This window comes from Corvus hawaiiensis, chromosome 5 (genome assembly GCF_020740725.1).
Source record: "Corvus hawaiiensis isolate bCorHaw1 chromosome 5, bCorHaw1.pri.cur, whole genome shotgun sequence".
Lineage (NCBI taxonomy): Eukaryota > Metazoa > Chordata > Aves > Passeriformes > Corvidae > Corvus > Corvus hawaiiensis.
The window spans coordinates 62401141-62414975 of record NC_063217.1 but is presented as its reverse complement, the minus strand read 5'-3'; the positions used below and the strand labels follow the sequence as shown (position 1 = coordinate 62414975).

The 13835-nt window shown below is 51.6% G+C and overlaps 1 protein-coding gene across 3 annotated transcripts; it reads right to left on the bottom strand.

Annotated features, from left to right (window-relative positions):
* Positions 1–9763: 9763 nt before the first annotated feature.
* On the bottom strand, positions 9764–13382 carry LOC125326379 (placenta-specific gene 8 protein-like). Of its 3 annotated transcripts, XM_048304567.1 has the most exons (5): positions 13278–13382; positions 10827–10971; positions 10477–10601; positions 10086–10189; positions 9764–9919 (listed from the first exon to the last, which is right to left on the bottom strand). In XM_048304567.1, coding segments are annotated over exons 2-5 (336 nt in total). In that variant the 5' UTR covers positions 10933–10971; positions 13278–13382; the 3' UTR covers positions 9764–9918. The 3 variants fall into 3 exon arrangements, with proteins under 3 accessions (XP_048160524.1, XP_048160523.1, XP_048160522.1); XM_048304566.1 differs by lacking the exon at positions 9764–9919 and having other exon boundaries at positions 10082–10189; positions 10827–11037; XM_048304565.1 differs by lacking the exon at positions 9764–9919 and having other exon boundaries at positions 10082–10189.
* Between the last annotated feature and the right edge of the window lie 453 nt (positions 13383–13835).

Below are 13835 nucleotides of genomic sequence, written 5' to 3'. Positions count from 1 at the left end.
CCTTCAGTTTCAAATACCTGCAAAAATGCAGAGGCTTTTCTGAGCCCATCAGAGCAGGGTTTTCACAGGACAGTATGTGGGCATGTCATTGGTGCTGTGGAAGGAACCAAAACTGAGGCAGCCATTGTTACAAAAGGTAGGAGCGCTGGTCCCCAGCTGAGGTTACTGGGCAGCATCAGCCACAGCTTTCCAGGAGCTGTGCTAACACTGGGTGCAGGATCAATGATGGGCATGCCACCTCTCATATGTGCTGATAGAGCTTTGCTTTCCAGGACAGTTGTAGCTTCCAATAACCCCAAAGATGAGGTTGAGCAAACTTTGGGGGATGCTGAAGGAACTCATTTGGTTCTGTTGGCGCCATCCCACGTGATGGCTCTGCCAGAGCTTTGACAAATGCACAAGGCCATGGAGTCACAATCTTTCTCCTTGGCAGATGACTCAGAAGAGTACACATTATGGATAGTTTTCAGTTAAAATAATGATTTTTATCCTCTCTTTTTCCTAGCAAGACTTATCACTAATTATTAAACATCAAGGCTGCCTGTAAGAGCTCTCCTGTAACGAACACCACAGAGCCAGATTTTTCAGGTGGCTGTAACTTGGGATAGGTAAGTATATCATTGCTCATGAACCATGCTCCTGAGACCTTGTTCTTTCCTTTAGCAATGATTTTATAATAATTAACCCTCTACTGTATTTATATGAGACTTTTAAGCATGCCAGCAGCTAGTGAAAATCATTTCATAGTCCCAGTGGCATTTGAGAAGATGCACATGTGACCGAATAAGTGCAGAAATACTGTTATCTCATTCAGGGAGCATATCTGCAGCCTGGGCCGGAAACCTCAGTAGACAATTTGTAGTATCAGATCTGGGCTATTCCCAGGCAGCTTGGATGCAGGACTCAAAGGTGTTCTACGTAAGTTACTATACTGGGAGGATTTGTTGACTCTCTTGAAGGCAGAGGCCCTGCAGAGAGACCTTGACAAGCCAGAGGGATGGGAAATCACCAACCACATGAAGTTTAAACAAAGACAAGTGCTGTATTTTTCACCTGGGATGGGGCAACCCTGGATGTACGGACAGACTGGGGAATGAGAGGCTGGATAGCAGCGCTGTGCAAAGGGACCTGGGGGTCCTGGCTGATGGAAAGTTGAATGTGAGTCAGCGGTGCCCTGGCAGCCAAGAGGGCCAGCTGTGTCCTGGGGGCATCAGGCACAGCATCGACAGCTGGGCAAGAGAGGGGATTGTCCCGCTCTGCTCTGCACTGGGGCGGCCTCACCTCCAGTGCTGGGGGCAGTTTTGGGTGCCACAATATAAAAAAGACATTAAGCCATTAGAGAGGGTCCAAAGGAGGGCAACAAAGATGGGGAATGTTCTAGAGGGGCAGCCATACCAGGAGTGGCTGAGGTTATTTGGCTTGTTCAGCCCTGGAGAAGAAGAGAGTGAGGGGACACCTCATTCCTTGTGAGGGGAAGAGGAGGGGCAGGCACTGAAATCTTCTCTGTGGAGACACTGACAGGACCCCAGGGAATGGCCTGAAGTTGTGTCAGAGGAGGTTTAGGTTGGATATTAGAAGAAAGTTTCTTCACCCAGAGGGTGGCTGGGCACTGGAACACGCTTCCCAGGGAAGTGGTCACAGCTCCAAGCCTGACGAGAGTTCAAGAAGATTCTGGACAATACTCTTAGGTACATGGTGTGGTTCTTGTGACTGTCCTATGCCAGGCCAGGAGTTGGACTTTATGATCCTTCTTGGGTCCCTTCCAACTCAGGATATTCCTCTATGAGTTAGGAAAAAACAGAGCACTTGCACAAGATGCAGAGAGAGGTGCTGTTGCTCTCAGCATGACTGGTGCTCATGCTTAAACCAACAAACCAACAACAAAAGGAGATGAAAAACTGTGGTTATTTTGTTTGCACAGATATTTGTTCTACTGTTAAGAGCCAATATGATTTGGGGTTTTTTAACTGTGAGCACAGGTATCCTTGTGATCGTTTCTGAGTGCATCAATTCACAGTTTTTCCTGTCTTCAGGCATGGAGCAGACTGTCTGAAGGAAAGCCCCAGCTTGCATTAGAGTCTGAAACACTGAGTGAATTCAGCCTGTCTTTATGCAGTTTCAGGAACTGGCCAGGAGCAATTTAATTTCACTGGGAAGTTTTTTCTCTTAGACACATGTGTAAGTGAGTCTGAAGGGACTGTGTTATCAACTCTGATAGCTGCTGAGATGCTTAATGGTCTTGTATAAGGATAATACAGAACCATTCATATTCAAATTAGTAATAGAAGAAATGCACTGTAGGAACACGATTCCTCAGAGATAAGGTTATAGATTTCATTAGGGAGAAAGAGGGCACACTCTGGCGTCTCATTGGCTTTGCTGCTGCAGGGCTCCCCAGGAGATCAGGTGGACCCAGGGTTCATGTACTGCTGCAGGGCTCAAAACCTGTGCCCTCAGGAGTGCAAAACTCGGTAATAAATTCTACCCTCATAAATTTTTTTCTATCTTACTGTCTCCAAGGCTGTGCCTACCCCAGGTGCTTGTCAGATAAGAATGCATGACAAGTGACAATCCTCATCTGTCTTTGGGCAAACCTGTGGTGTATCGCAGGATTACTTAATGTTAGTAACTGATTGAACATGGAGTTCAACCTTTCACACTTGTGTTTTGTGCTTGGTCAGATGTGAGGCACACCCACAACATGCAGCTGACCTTTGGTCAGTTCACAACACATAAACCCTGAGATGTTACACACATTGTAAGTGAGGTATCCCCTTATCAGACAATGCTTCCAAGCAGCTTCCATGTGCTGTTTAAATATTAAATCTGGCAGAAGGTCACCACCAGTTGTCCATTAACCAAAACAAAAGGTGGAATCTGTGCAGCAACCACACCAGCCAAGGAGAGGTACTGGGCTGTGACCCTTCTTTGTTTAGAGTTGAATGAGGCTCTGCACTTCCACCTCAGCACTGGAAGGCAATGTTGAAAAACATAATAAAAATTTATTACAGGGAGGAGAAGAAAACACATTTTGTATGAGTAATTGCTACTGAAAGACTTGAGGTGATGAACCTCAAGGAAGGGATGTAGAGGTTGAATCTAACGTTACTCAATATGATGCTCACCAGGAATTCTCCTGAGCTGCAGATCAGGCTGGCGTGGAACAGTACAGTACTTCCAGCTTGGTGTCAAACCTCTCGGGAATCATTTGGTCTGCCTCATTTGCCCTGGAAATAACATGATGAACCTTTCCCCTGTAAGGTTTAACATTCCCATATCAAATGACTTCGACTGTGCCCCAGAAAAGTACTGGTAAAATCACTGTGATGTTAACATCACACATTTTACTTGAGTGGGAGGTTTCCTACCAGGTTCTCTGATGCTCAGAGTGAGATGCATTTCACTGATGTGTTCCAGCCTCCTGAATTTAGGCTTAGAGCTATAAGCCTTCACAACCCTGCTTTGTCTTACAGGTGTTTTGACTCTACGTTGCTTTTCAGGCCAAAGCCTGGCTTACTTGAGAATTAACATACCTAGGAAATATCTAAGAGCTCTGTTTCCTCTCGGTGAACACAACAGTTCCTTAAGCTGCTAACACCAGCTAACACCTTTCCATGTCTGCAGTTGTTTTCCTTCCCAGCTCTCTGATTTCTTTGAGACAACAAGTCCCGGGGAGGGAGTCGAAGCACCCCTGTGGCAAGCACTGCATCCTCTGTGAAATGTCCCAAACACAAACAAAGGGCAAGGACAACTAGATAGGTACCCTCAGAGATTATGCATCCATTCATGGATGTTCTAATATGTCCCAGCGACTGAGGTGTTTCCTTCTCACTGCTAAATTGCTGTGATCTTGTGCCAGAGCAGAAATGTCCAGTCATGGGGGAATTTCCTGTGGACAAACGGCAGCAGCAGCAGGGCAGTGCTGAAAAACTGTTCCTCTTTCGTGTGCTGGACTGTGAAGCACAGAAGCAAGTGGAGCTCTCAGCATCCTTCTTCCCTGGTGCCCTCTAGTGACTGACACTCTGCTCTCCCGGCTCACGCTGCACAGATTCCTGAAACACAAAGCTGCTTAGGGGCCAGGCCCGGGGGAAGAAAAGAAATAGTACCGAGTTTGTCCATTAGCAACAGTGTGGGATGTGAAACTTGGTGGTAAAGAAGTGAGGGCTTCGGTGGGTCGATGCCGCGTTTTTCCCTGATGGGTCCCTCGTGGACCGCTTGGGCGGCCCTCTGCCAGCACCCACACATGCACACAGTCTCACCTTCACAGGTGGTCACGGACAGCCACTCACACCCACAGTGTGTGCACGAACCGGAGACAGAGAGGCGAGAGGGGTTCTCTGTATGCAATTCCGAGGCGTTTAATGACAACACCCCAAAGGGAACAGAGGCAAGAACAACAACCGACCGTCCGTGCCCGTTTTATTGAAAACGCCCAAAGGCGGGCAGAGCATCCAAAACCAATAGTCTGAGGGCTAGGGGGCAGAGGCAAGGCTGAATGACGTAACAGAAGCCAATGGGAAAAGGGATGGGAGGGGGAAGAGTGTCAGTGACCAGCAGCATGTAGACAAAGGGAGAACTTTCTAGCACAGTTTTGTAAGGAGAGACCACTTTTAAGGCAACTTGAGGGGTGTAAAGTGGACTTAGTCACCGCAACATGGTGGTCTGGTTTAACTTGCCTGTACTTCATGCAGGCAGCACCACCACTGCTCTGCTGCAAAAATGGAGGAACAGCAAAAGAGCTTATTGGAAACGTAGAGAACCACCCTGGAACCACCCTGCTGTTTCAGGAGGGGCTTGCATTAGTTGTGCTTTTACCACCATCCACTACATCAACACACTGCGTTAGCCTTGAAGAGAGAAGAGTTTCAGAGAGTGCCTGATCTGATGCTCAGGGTCATGCCTCACTGTATCATCTCATGTCCCTGTGGGATCAGTGCAGAGCTGGGGATGTTTAGTCTGGAAAAAAGGAGGCCCAGGAGAGACCTTATTCTCTACAACTACCTGAAAGGAGTTTGTAGAAAGGTGGGGATCAGCCTCTTCTCCCAGGTAAACAAATGATAGGATGAGAGGAAATGAGAAGAAATTTCCTCAAGTTGTGCCAGGGGAGTTTTAGGTTGAATATTAGGAGAAATTTTGTCATGGAAAGGGTGGTCAGGCATTGGAACAGGCTGCCCAGGGAAGTGGTGGAATCACCAACCCTGGGAGTGTTAATAAAATTGTTGGGGAAGATGAAACAGGAAAGCCTTGGAAATATGATTGCCTGACAAAAGATTTTGGGAATATGAAAACTATAGGCAACATCGAAATGAAAGCCACTTTTGAAATACCAAGTCTTAGTTACTGAACAACTGGAAAACAATGGTATGGCCACTGAAGTAATCCCCTCTTGATGGAACAATACCCTCTGCTTGCAAACAGGTCCAAGGGTCAGAGCAGACCCTACTAGCTCAGCAGAAGGGGTCCAAAGAGTAGTTTTTAGAAGTTAAGATGTAACACTCTATGGTAATATAAGAACTCTTATAGGCTGTATGTAAATGCTATAGGATTTGTATCTTGTATTAGATTGGTTAGTGACAATTAGAATATTCAGTGCAGAAGATGATTTATTGTATTGTAACCAGGACTTCAGACATTCTCATTCTCATTCTCATGCTCACTTCTATTCATTCTCTCTTCTATTCATTCCTCTCTTCCACTTCTACTCTTGCTCCTACTCTCTCTCTCTCTCTCTCTCACCCGTTCACTCTCTTGCTCTCTTGGGCCTGCTCAGAGCTGAGTCTACCAGCTCTGAGCAGTGCCCCAATACCCACGCCCTTTGCAATAAACCGGCTGTGTCCCAAGACCTGCCTATAGAGATCTCTCGTCTCCATCCGTCACCGTCTACGTCCGGCCGTCCCGACCAGAACCTCAGAACCCCCGTAACCTACAAAAATGTGTAGATGTGGCACCCGGGGATGTGGTTTAGTGATGAACATGGCAGTGTTAGGTTGATAGTTGGACTCGATCTTGGAGGTGTTTTCCAACTGTAATAGTGTGCTTTGTGGGATGGGCTGTCTCCCATTTCTGGGAGTTCCTCAGACTGTTTGAAAACACCCCCCAGACTTAATTTCTGCCTCTGGAGGCAGTAGGAGCATCCCTTCTCTGAACTGTGCTTGGAGCCCAAATAGCTCAGGGCTTCAAATATCCTGAAGTGGAACATCCATTGCCTGTAATTAGCATACCATGTCCAGGAGCTGGAATGACCTGAAACTCAGGAGAAACCCAAGTGTCCCTAACCCAAGGTGTAACAAGGGGAGGAGGTCTGCTGGCAAGAGCATCTTGTACCTCAATGGCAGAGCAGCCAGAACCATGATTTGGAGCTGGAGCTGGAAGATGCAGGAGTTGAAATCACTTGGAGCATCAAATACCTTGAGCTGTAAGCAGCTGGAGCAGCCATCAGCCAGAACTGTGAGAACCAGAAGTATCTCTAATCCAAAGTGTCCAGTAGCTGAAGTGCCTATCAGCTGGAACCAGGGTGTCTTTCACCCAAGAGCCACATGGGCTGTCCCCTACAGGGAGCCCTTCCCAGCAAGGAGCCTGGCCTCTTCCTTTGGGGATTAAATACATGTCACATGCTCCTCACTGTGTGGAGGGTCACTCTTAGTCCCATTCCTGACAGCAAAGTGAGATGAGGGTGACCCTGGCTCTTCTGGGCAGCCATGCTCTGAGGGACCGCAGGCTGTGGGGGCAGGTGAGGAAGCAGCACAAGGCAGTGGTACCCCCTCTGTACCTAAAAAGAGGAGAGACACTAGTCAGTCAGAGCTCCGGGGAGCACACCCCAGAGACTCTCAGGAGATGCCTGTTCCCCTCCCCATCCAGAAGAGTCACGTCTCTCTCAGAAGGGCAGCCCAGGAAGGGCATCTTGCTTAAACCCGCCTGCTAAGCAGGGTGCATTTCACCCCCACTGTGTGCACAGGGACTGTACCCACAAACACTGGGCTGTCCCCAGTACTACACAGAACTGCTGGCAACGGGGTACAGCTGGGCCAGACCCCAACAGCTCTTGGTTCACCTTCCCTGAACTCCCTTCCCAGCTCCCAGCCCCCCAAATGTGAGGCACAGACCTCGTGGGTGGGGCTTTGGTCTGGGGGGCTGTGGCACTGAGACCTTTTTGGCATTGTTTGCCTCCACATGTATTCATGCAGAGGCAGCAGGAGCAGACCCAACCCAGCCAGCCATGGTTATCCTGGGCTTTTCCCACCCTGGCCAGCAGCGAGAGACCGCCCTGACAGCATGCTGGGTGTGGGGCTGTTTGGTCGTCACTTCAAGCACTCACCGGGCATTGCCTGCAGCTCCTGTGTCCCCTGACACTCCTTGGATGAGGTAGGCACTTGTGCCTCTCGCCCAGGCTTGGAGCTGGCTGCTCCTGGCTCCTGGCTGCTCCTGGCTCCTTGCTACACCTTCACAGCACTGCCTGTGCAAACAAGAGCCCCGTGAGGACACAAGGGCAGAGCTGGGTCAGGAAGGACCCGTCTCAGCACCAGCAAGGAAAACGATCACCACAACGATCCTGGCCTCGAGGGAGGCATCATAAGGAAACCACAATGATCCTGGCCCCAGCAAGCTGGCAGCGGCCTGAGGGAAGGTGGAGAAGAACAATGCAGGACCCCTCGAGTCGGAAGGGAAGGCTTAACATTGCTGCCAGAAACGCCTCAGGACCAGGAAAATATCTCTGTTCCTGCCATCCCTCGTCCTTAAGCAGCCGGGGCACGGGGACAGCTGCCAGCCCAGGGCTGACGCCGACCGGGAATTCCTGGTACCAAGGTGCCTCGCCTGGGGGTGCTGCGGGCACGTCCATGTACCTTCATGTCCCTGGGACGTGCGGTCCATCCCAGTGGCGCTCAGCCCGAGAGCCCCGGTGCTCCTGGGGCAGGACAGATGAGGAAGTGCCGAGTCCTGGCACTGCGCTGGAACAGCCTGCAGGGATCTCACGGGAAAAACGGGATCCCTGCGGGAAATCCAAGCTTATTACGCGTCCTTGTGTGCACCATAAGGGTGGAACATCGGGAGTGACTGGCTGGGCCGTGCGACAGCCAGGGACCGCCCGCGCAGGGACCGGGATACGGGCGGGTGCAGCTCTGGGTTTGTACGGCTCCGTGATGTGGATCACCTGCGACGAGAGGCTTTTCCTGCCTGCCTGCTACTGGCAGCAGTTTGGCAAGGGTCGTGCTGGTAGCACCTCAAATAATGCATATAGGTATGCCTACAGGTAAGTGATCATGAGTACGTACTTGCTTTAGTAGTGGCCATTGGTAGTAACTTTTAATAAAGAAATTCACAGAATCAAAACCTCCATGTCCTTGTGTCTGCTCAGCAGCCTTCTGGCTGCTTCTGGCTCACTGTGGAGGACACAGGTCCCTACAGGGTTCATGGCTTTGGTCCCTAGTCCCAATGGACCAACCCCTGCATGCGCTGGAGGAGAAAGAGACCTGGAGAGGAGACTCCATGATCAAGGATGGGCCTAGGAGTGGAAGGATGTTAGCAGGAATGACTGTCAGGGAAGCCCAAAACAACCTCCTGTGAGAGGAGAGATGGAGGCAGAGGGCCTGCACCCGTCCTTGGAAAGAGAGGACCTCAGCATGCCTGGCTGTGTGGCTTTGAAGCCCTTGATCCTGTGTGCTCCCAGGTCATCCATGAGCTGCTGCAGCAGCCGGGCTGCTGCTGAACTGGCCACCTCAAACCAGGCAGCTGCCTGTGTTGTGGGCTGGGTCTGAGCCCAACCCTGCTCTGTGCTTGTCAGGATGCAAGTGGCAGGGATTTAGTACAAGCAGCCAGGAGGGAGCAGAGATGACCCAGCATGCCTGTGGCCACCCGTGACATCTGTCCCCACAGCACGGACACTGTCAGCTCCCAGCTCTGGCTGCCACCACAGCACAGCCGCTTTCTCCTGCTTCTCTGTGCACAGGTTTATGTGTATGAACACACCCATACGCGCAGTCAGCAGCGGCACAGCCTCACCCCTGCACACCGGGGGCAACTGCAACGGGAGTTGTGATGGTGCAAACAGGGGAGTGGAAGAAGTATTTTTGAATAAATCCCGCTCCTGTCCTGAAGGTGCCAGCACAGAAGCACAGACATGACAGAGCCTCCGGGTCCCCTGCAGCCCACTCTGGGCAAAACCCACCTTTTTCTCTTCAAAGCAATAAACCTTAAGCCGGTCTGAGCCAGAGCAACCCCAGTCCCAGACTTACCTCGTCCCTGTTTGTCACCATGGCAGGCAATGGATAAACCCTTGCACCCCTAAGTCCCAGCTCTTCCACCACAGCATATTACACCTAACACCCACAGCTGCAGGGGTCTGACCCACAGAGAAGCAGCTCCCCTGTGATTGTCTCTTGACAATGTTTGTGTGGGGAAAGAAGAATGAGACTGGGAATCCCACAGCATCACCATCACTCCCCACTTGTGTCTTGGTGCTGGGGACAGTCCAGGTAGCAGTAGGGATGGGATCACTTCTCTTGGGCCTCTCTGAGCAGCAGGCAATGCTGTCACCAGCTCTGCCCATTAGCAGTGTCCACAGAGAAGTTGTTCCCATAACAGATTTGGCTTTTATTTTATTTTCTCCTCACTGAATTTTGTGGTCTGGACTCATTCCAGCGTGGGTGTGCAAGAGAAAACCTTTACCTGACAACCTCATCATGGCTCTGACCACACAGCCTAGAAAAGTACAGCACTGATTCTGGTGCTGCAGAAGGACACAGAGACATAAATAACAACACACGGGCAGGAAGACAGGCAGTGCTTTTATTGCTGGCGTTACCAGGGAAGAGGGGATCAGGCACAGCGAAGGCAAACTCCTCACGGTGCGTTTCCCAACATCCAGGGCAGCAGCATCTCCTGCCTGCAGTGGCTCCACAGGGTGCACTGAAGATGACAGCATCTGCAACAGGACAGGAGAGGAGGGTCACCCTTTCCTCAGCCATTTCTGCTCCATCACTGCAGCAACCCTGCGTCTGGAGTCAGGTGTCAGTGGAAAGGGAGACCGTGGGAAGGCACTGGGTGCTGTGCAGCAGTGAGGTAAGGCAGCACCAGCAGCCCCAGCTTACCAGAATATGCCCTGCGCCTTCCTCCGGTTGATGTCTCTCTTCAGCTGGCAGAGTGAACATGAGGTGCACCAGAGGACAGTGCAAAAGTCTCCCAGGATGGAGCCCTATGGAGCAAGGGACATTGCATGAGTAACCCCTTCCCACACCAACCTTTAAGCCTTTCAGCCTTTCTATTTGCACCCCTGGGCAGCTCACCCGGGCCCTGCAGCACACTGTTGCTCATATTCAGCAAGGGCTGGGGTGAAGTGGTGTGTGGTGCGATTATCTTCAGCTCACAGTGGTGAGGCAGATGTGTCCCTGACTCCCAGCCTGCCGGGATGCCCATGCAACTCCCTGCCTCTGTCCTTCCCCTTGGGCACCCCTTTCTCCTTCCCTGAGCTGAGTCACTGACCGGGATGTTGTATTTGGTGCGGTACAGGGTCCTCATGGCCACGCTGGAGCCACACAGGCAGCACTCGTCCATGTCCCCAGCCACTTGGCAGTCCAGGCAGGGGAAGCAGAATATCCCACAAAGACCTGTAGGACAGTGAGACGTGGGCTTGGCTGAGGGGTGCAAAGATGGAGGAAAGGGGGGAAAGCCAGCCAGGAGCTGTGGCTCTTGACATCAGGCAAGAGCTGCTCTGCGTCCAGTACCCACGGCAGTGGGGTTTGCAGCAGGGGTAATGCTGCAGAAGGAGCAGGGTAAAACACCAGGAACACATCATGAGCAACAGCAGGAATGAGGGGTATGTCTGTACTCACACACGCCGCAGTCGGAGCAGCAGTCCAGCAGCCCTGTCTGCCACTCCCCCGGCTGTTGGGCAGCTGAAAACTGGGGTTGGACTGTGATCACGGTTTGAGAAGCCATTGCCAGCACAGGGTCAGGTCACTCCAGGCAGCTTGTGGTCTGAAGGAAAAGCCATCAAAGGAAGATGCTGCAGGTCTTTCTGAAGTGAGTGTCTTGCTCAGGCTGCTGCATTCAAAGAGAGAGCTCCCTGGGGAGTCCCCACTGCCAGGGGACTGCCACCCTCACCACAGAGGGGGGGCACAGCTCTGCCAGAAGCTGCCACTACCCCCTGAAGCAAAGCCCTCCCCAAAACCAGTCTCCCACCAAAGGCAGCAGCACATCATCCCTTGCCTATGCAAGTAAAATGCCTCTGTGAAAACAGAGGTCCTTCTGCTTCAGAGCTGCAGTGCTTCAACACTTCAAACCTGTCTTCTCATCTCCAGGTCAGCTTTCATCATTGTCTGCATAAAATTGTCTGTGTTTTGGGCTGATTTTTTGGTTTTATTTTTTGTTTATGATCACAGTCTCCCAAAGCTGCTTGGTTCCAGCTTCCCCAAGCTCTCAAGAGTCACCTTAATCTTTGCTTCGTTCTGTGAGGATCTCAGCCTATACTCTTCCTCCTCTCCCTTCCTTCTTCCCTTGCCTTTTTAGTGTGCTTCAAGGCAGTGGGTTTTCCTTGTCTCTTTCCATCACCCTAAGCCCTGTCACCAGTTCCTATCCCTCCTCCACTTGACTGTCTGTGCCAACACCTCATGCCCCTCTTCCTCAGTCTCCTGGGGTCACCATGGCCTGTGGAGTTCCTCTCCATCCCATCCTTCCTCAGTGAGGGGCAGCATCCTCTGAGGGCAGGAAAGCTCCTGCTCCACAGCGCCATCCCCAAAATCACCTGACCAATGTAACAACTCCACCTGCACCTCCATCAGGGGCCCCTTCCCTTCCTGCCACCCTTGCAAGGCACAGCACTAACCTCTGCCACTCTCAGTTTCGTTTTGGAGCTTTAATTAAAACAAAACAAAACAAAACAAAACAAAAAAAAAAAAAAAGGAGGCTGCTCCCACAGAAGTCCCATGCAGACACACTCCCTGCCCTGTGTCCCAGCTCTGCACCACTTTGTTAGGCGCTTGAAGAGGATTGTTTTCACACCAGAATTGCACATTTACACGAAGTATTAAACAACACAAGAAATGTGGTGGAACAATTACTGTGCCCAGCACTCAGACGATGCCATTGAGCTCATTACCCACATTGGAGAGGCACCAGCTGTGGCACTGTGTTTGTACTGACTAATGCCAACAGGTGGCAAAGGGGTGGCTCCACCAGCAGCTCCTGTGGCTCCCCAGTATTTACAGACTGTCCCAGGCACAGCCTGTTGCTGTAGGGCCAACCCTGGTTCCTGGTGGTCCCAGGAAGAGGAAAAAGATGGTTGAATTATGGTGTAAGAGGGAAGAAAGCTGGTAAAAATCTCCACATGGTTCGCTCCTGACTTTGCAGCTTTCTGCAGGCAGTGGAAGCATGGCTGGGCTGTCCCTGTCTGAGACACCTGTGAGTGCAGCAGGGGACACTGCACCCACTGTCCCTCTCCAAATGCCTCCTGGCCCTGCTCTGGCCAGCTGGCCCTCTTTGTTCATCCACGAGATGCCAGGTAATTCCCAGCACCTCTGCAGCCAGTGTAGCACCTCCTAGCATGCCAAAACAGCAGCCTCTTCAGGAAGCCTTGGCACACGATGATTTAAGAAGCAAGAGCCTGGAGAGGCAGGGGAGGAGACAGACCATGGACAGGCTGTGCAGTGGTAAGCCCAGCATGGGACTCCCATGCAGGGACAGGGATGTCCAGCAGCAGGCAGAACCACAGGGACCACAGTGAGAAGTGTGCACAGGAGCAACAGCAGCAAGAGAAGTTTTAGGGGCAGGATCCTTCCAGTCAGACTTCCCCTTCTCCCCAGGTACGAGCACACCACATCCCTGCATGGGTGGAGGCTGCAGTGCGGAGCCGGCAGCAGCCTGGAGAGCCTCTGCCACACACTCACCTCCCGACAGAGGCCCAGGCCCAGCACACCAAATGCATCACAATTCTACAGTTCACAGCCCCATGGCACCACCAGCCATGCTGGAATGACTGATGGGGACAAAAGGATCCCAAGGTGCGTGCAGCCACATTTCACTGACAGCCCAGCTCACAAAGCCACATCTATAGGCACATGTATTTGTGCACAAATGAGCAATACAGAGCAGAAGCTGCTGTCCTCTACCTCTGTTCCCCACATCTGTCAAGATGCCATCAGCAGCACCCACTATGCAGAGTTAACCCTGAAGCAGTTTTCCAGGTAGAAAACCTCACCTTTGTTTCCAGCCCTTCCCCTCCCCAGCCTCACTGCTTCAGCCACGAGCAGTTTCCATACCACAACCAAAGCAAAGCCATGCCATACCTCCTTTCCAAGCTGTCCTTGTCCCAGCAGATACGTGTCCTTTTCCTGGTCCTTATGCCTTATATGTGCTCTGGTAAATGACCTCTGCTCCCTCTGACTAACAGAGCAAACTCCAGCTTAGGTGCAGCTTTGCACAATGACAGCTCCCCTGCTGCTTTCCTGCTGCCCGCCCTCACCTTTCCCCACCCTGGCATCCTCCAGGCCCAGAGCCCCAGTGGGAGAGGTTTCCAGAGAAGGGCAGTTTGTTTCCAGGCTCCTGCACTGCCCTAAGCCATGTGCTGCTGGAGGTGCAGCACCTTTCCTTCATCAAACCTGAGCATCCACAAGAACTGCCTGTAGCTGCACTGGGTGACGCAGGGGCTGCCTCTCTTAGGATAAAAATGCATTTTTCTGCATTGCCAGGCATCATCCACAGGACAGTCTGGGCCACCTGGGGTTTAAGCAGTTGGGAGTGCTATCACACCCACCCACCCCACAGCATGGGCAGAGCAGCCACCACCTGCCCTTCAGAAGTTTTGTAGTGAAGGTGAAGGCAGAGTGGGGACGAAAATATAATCA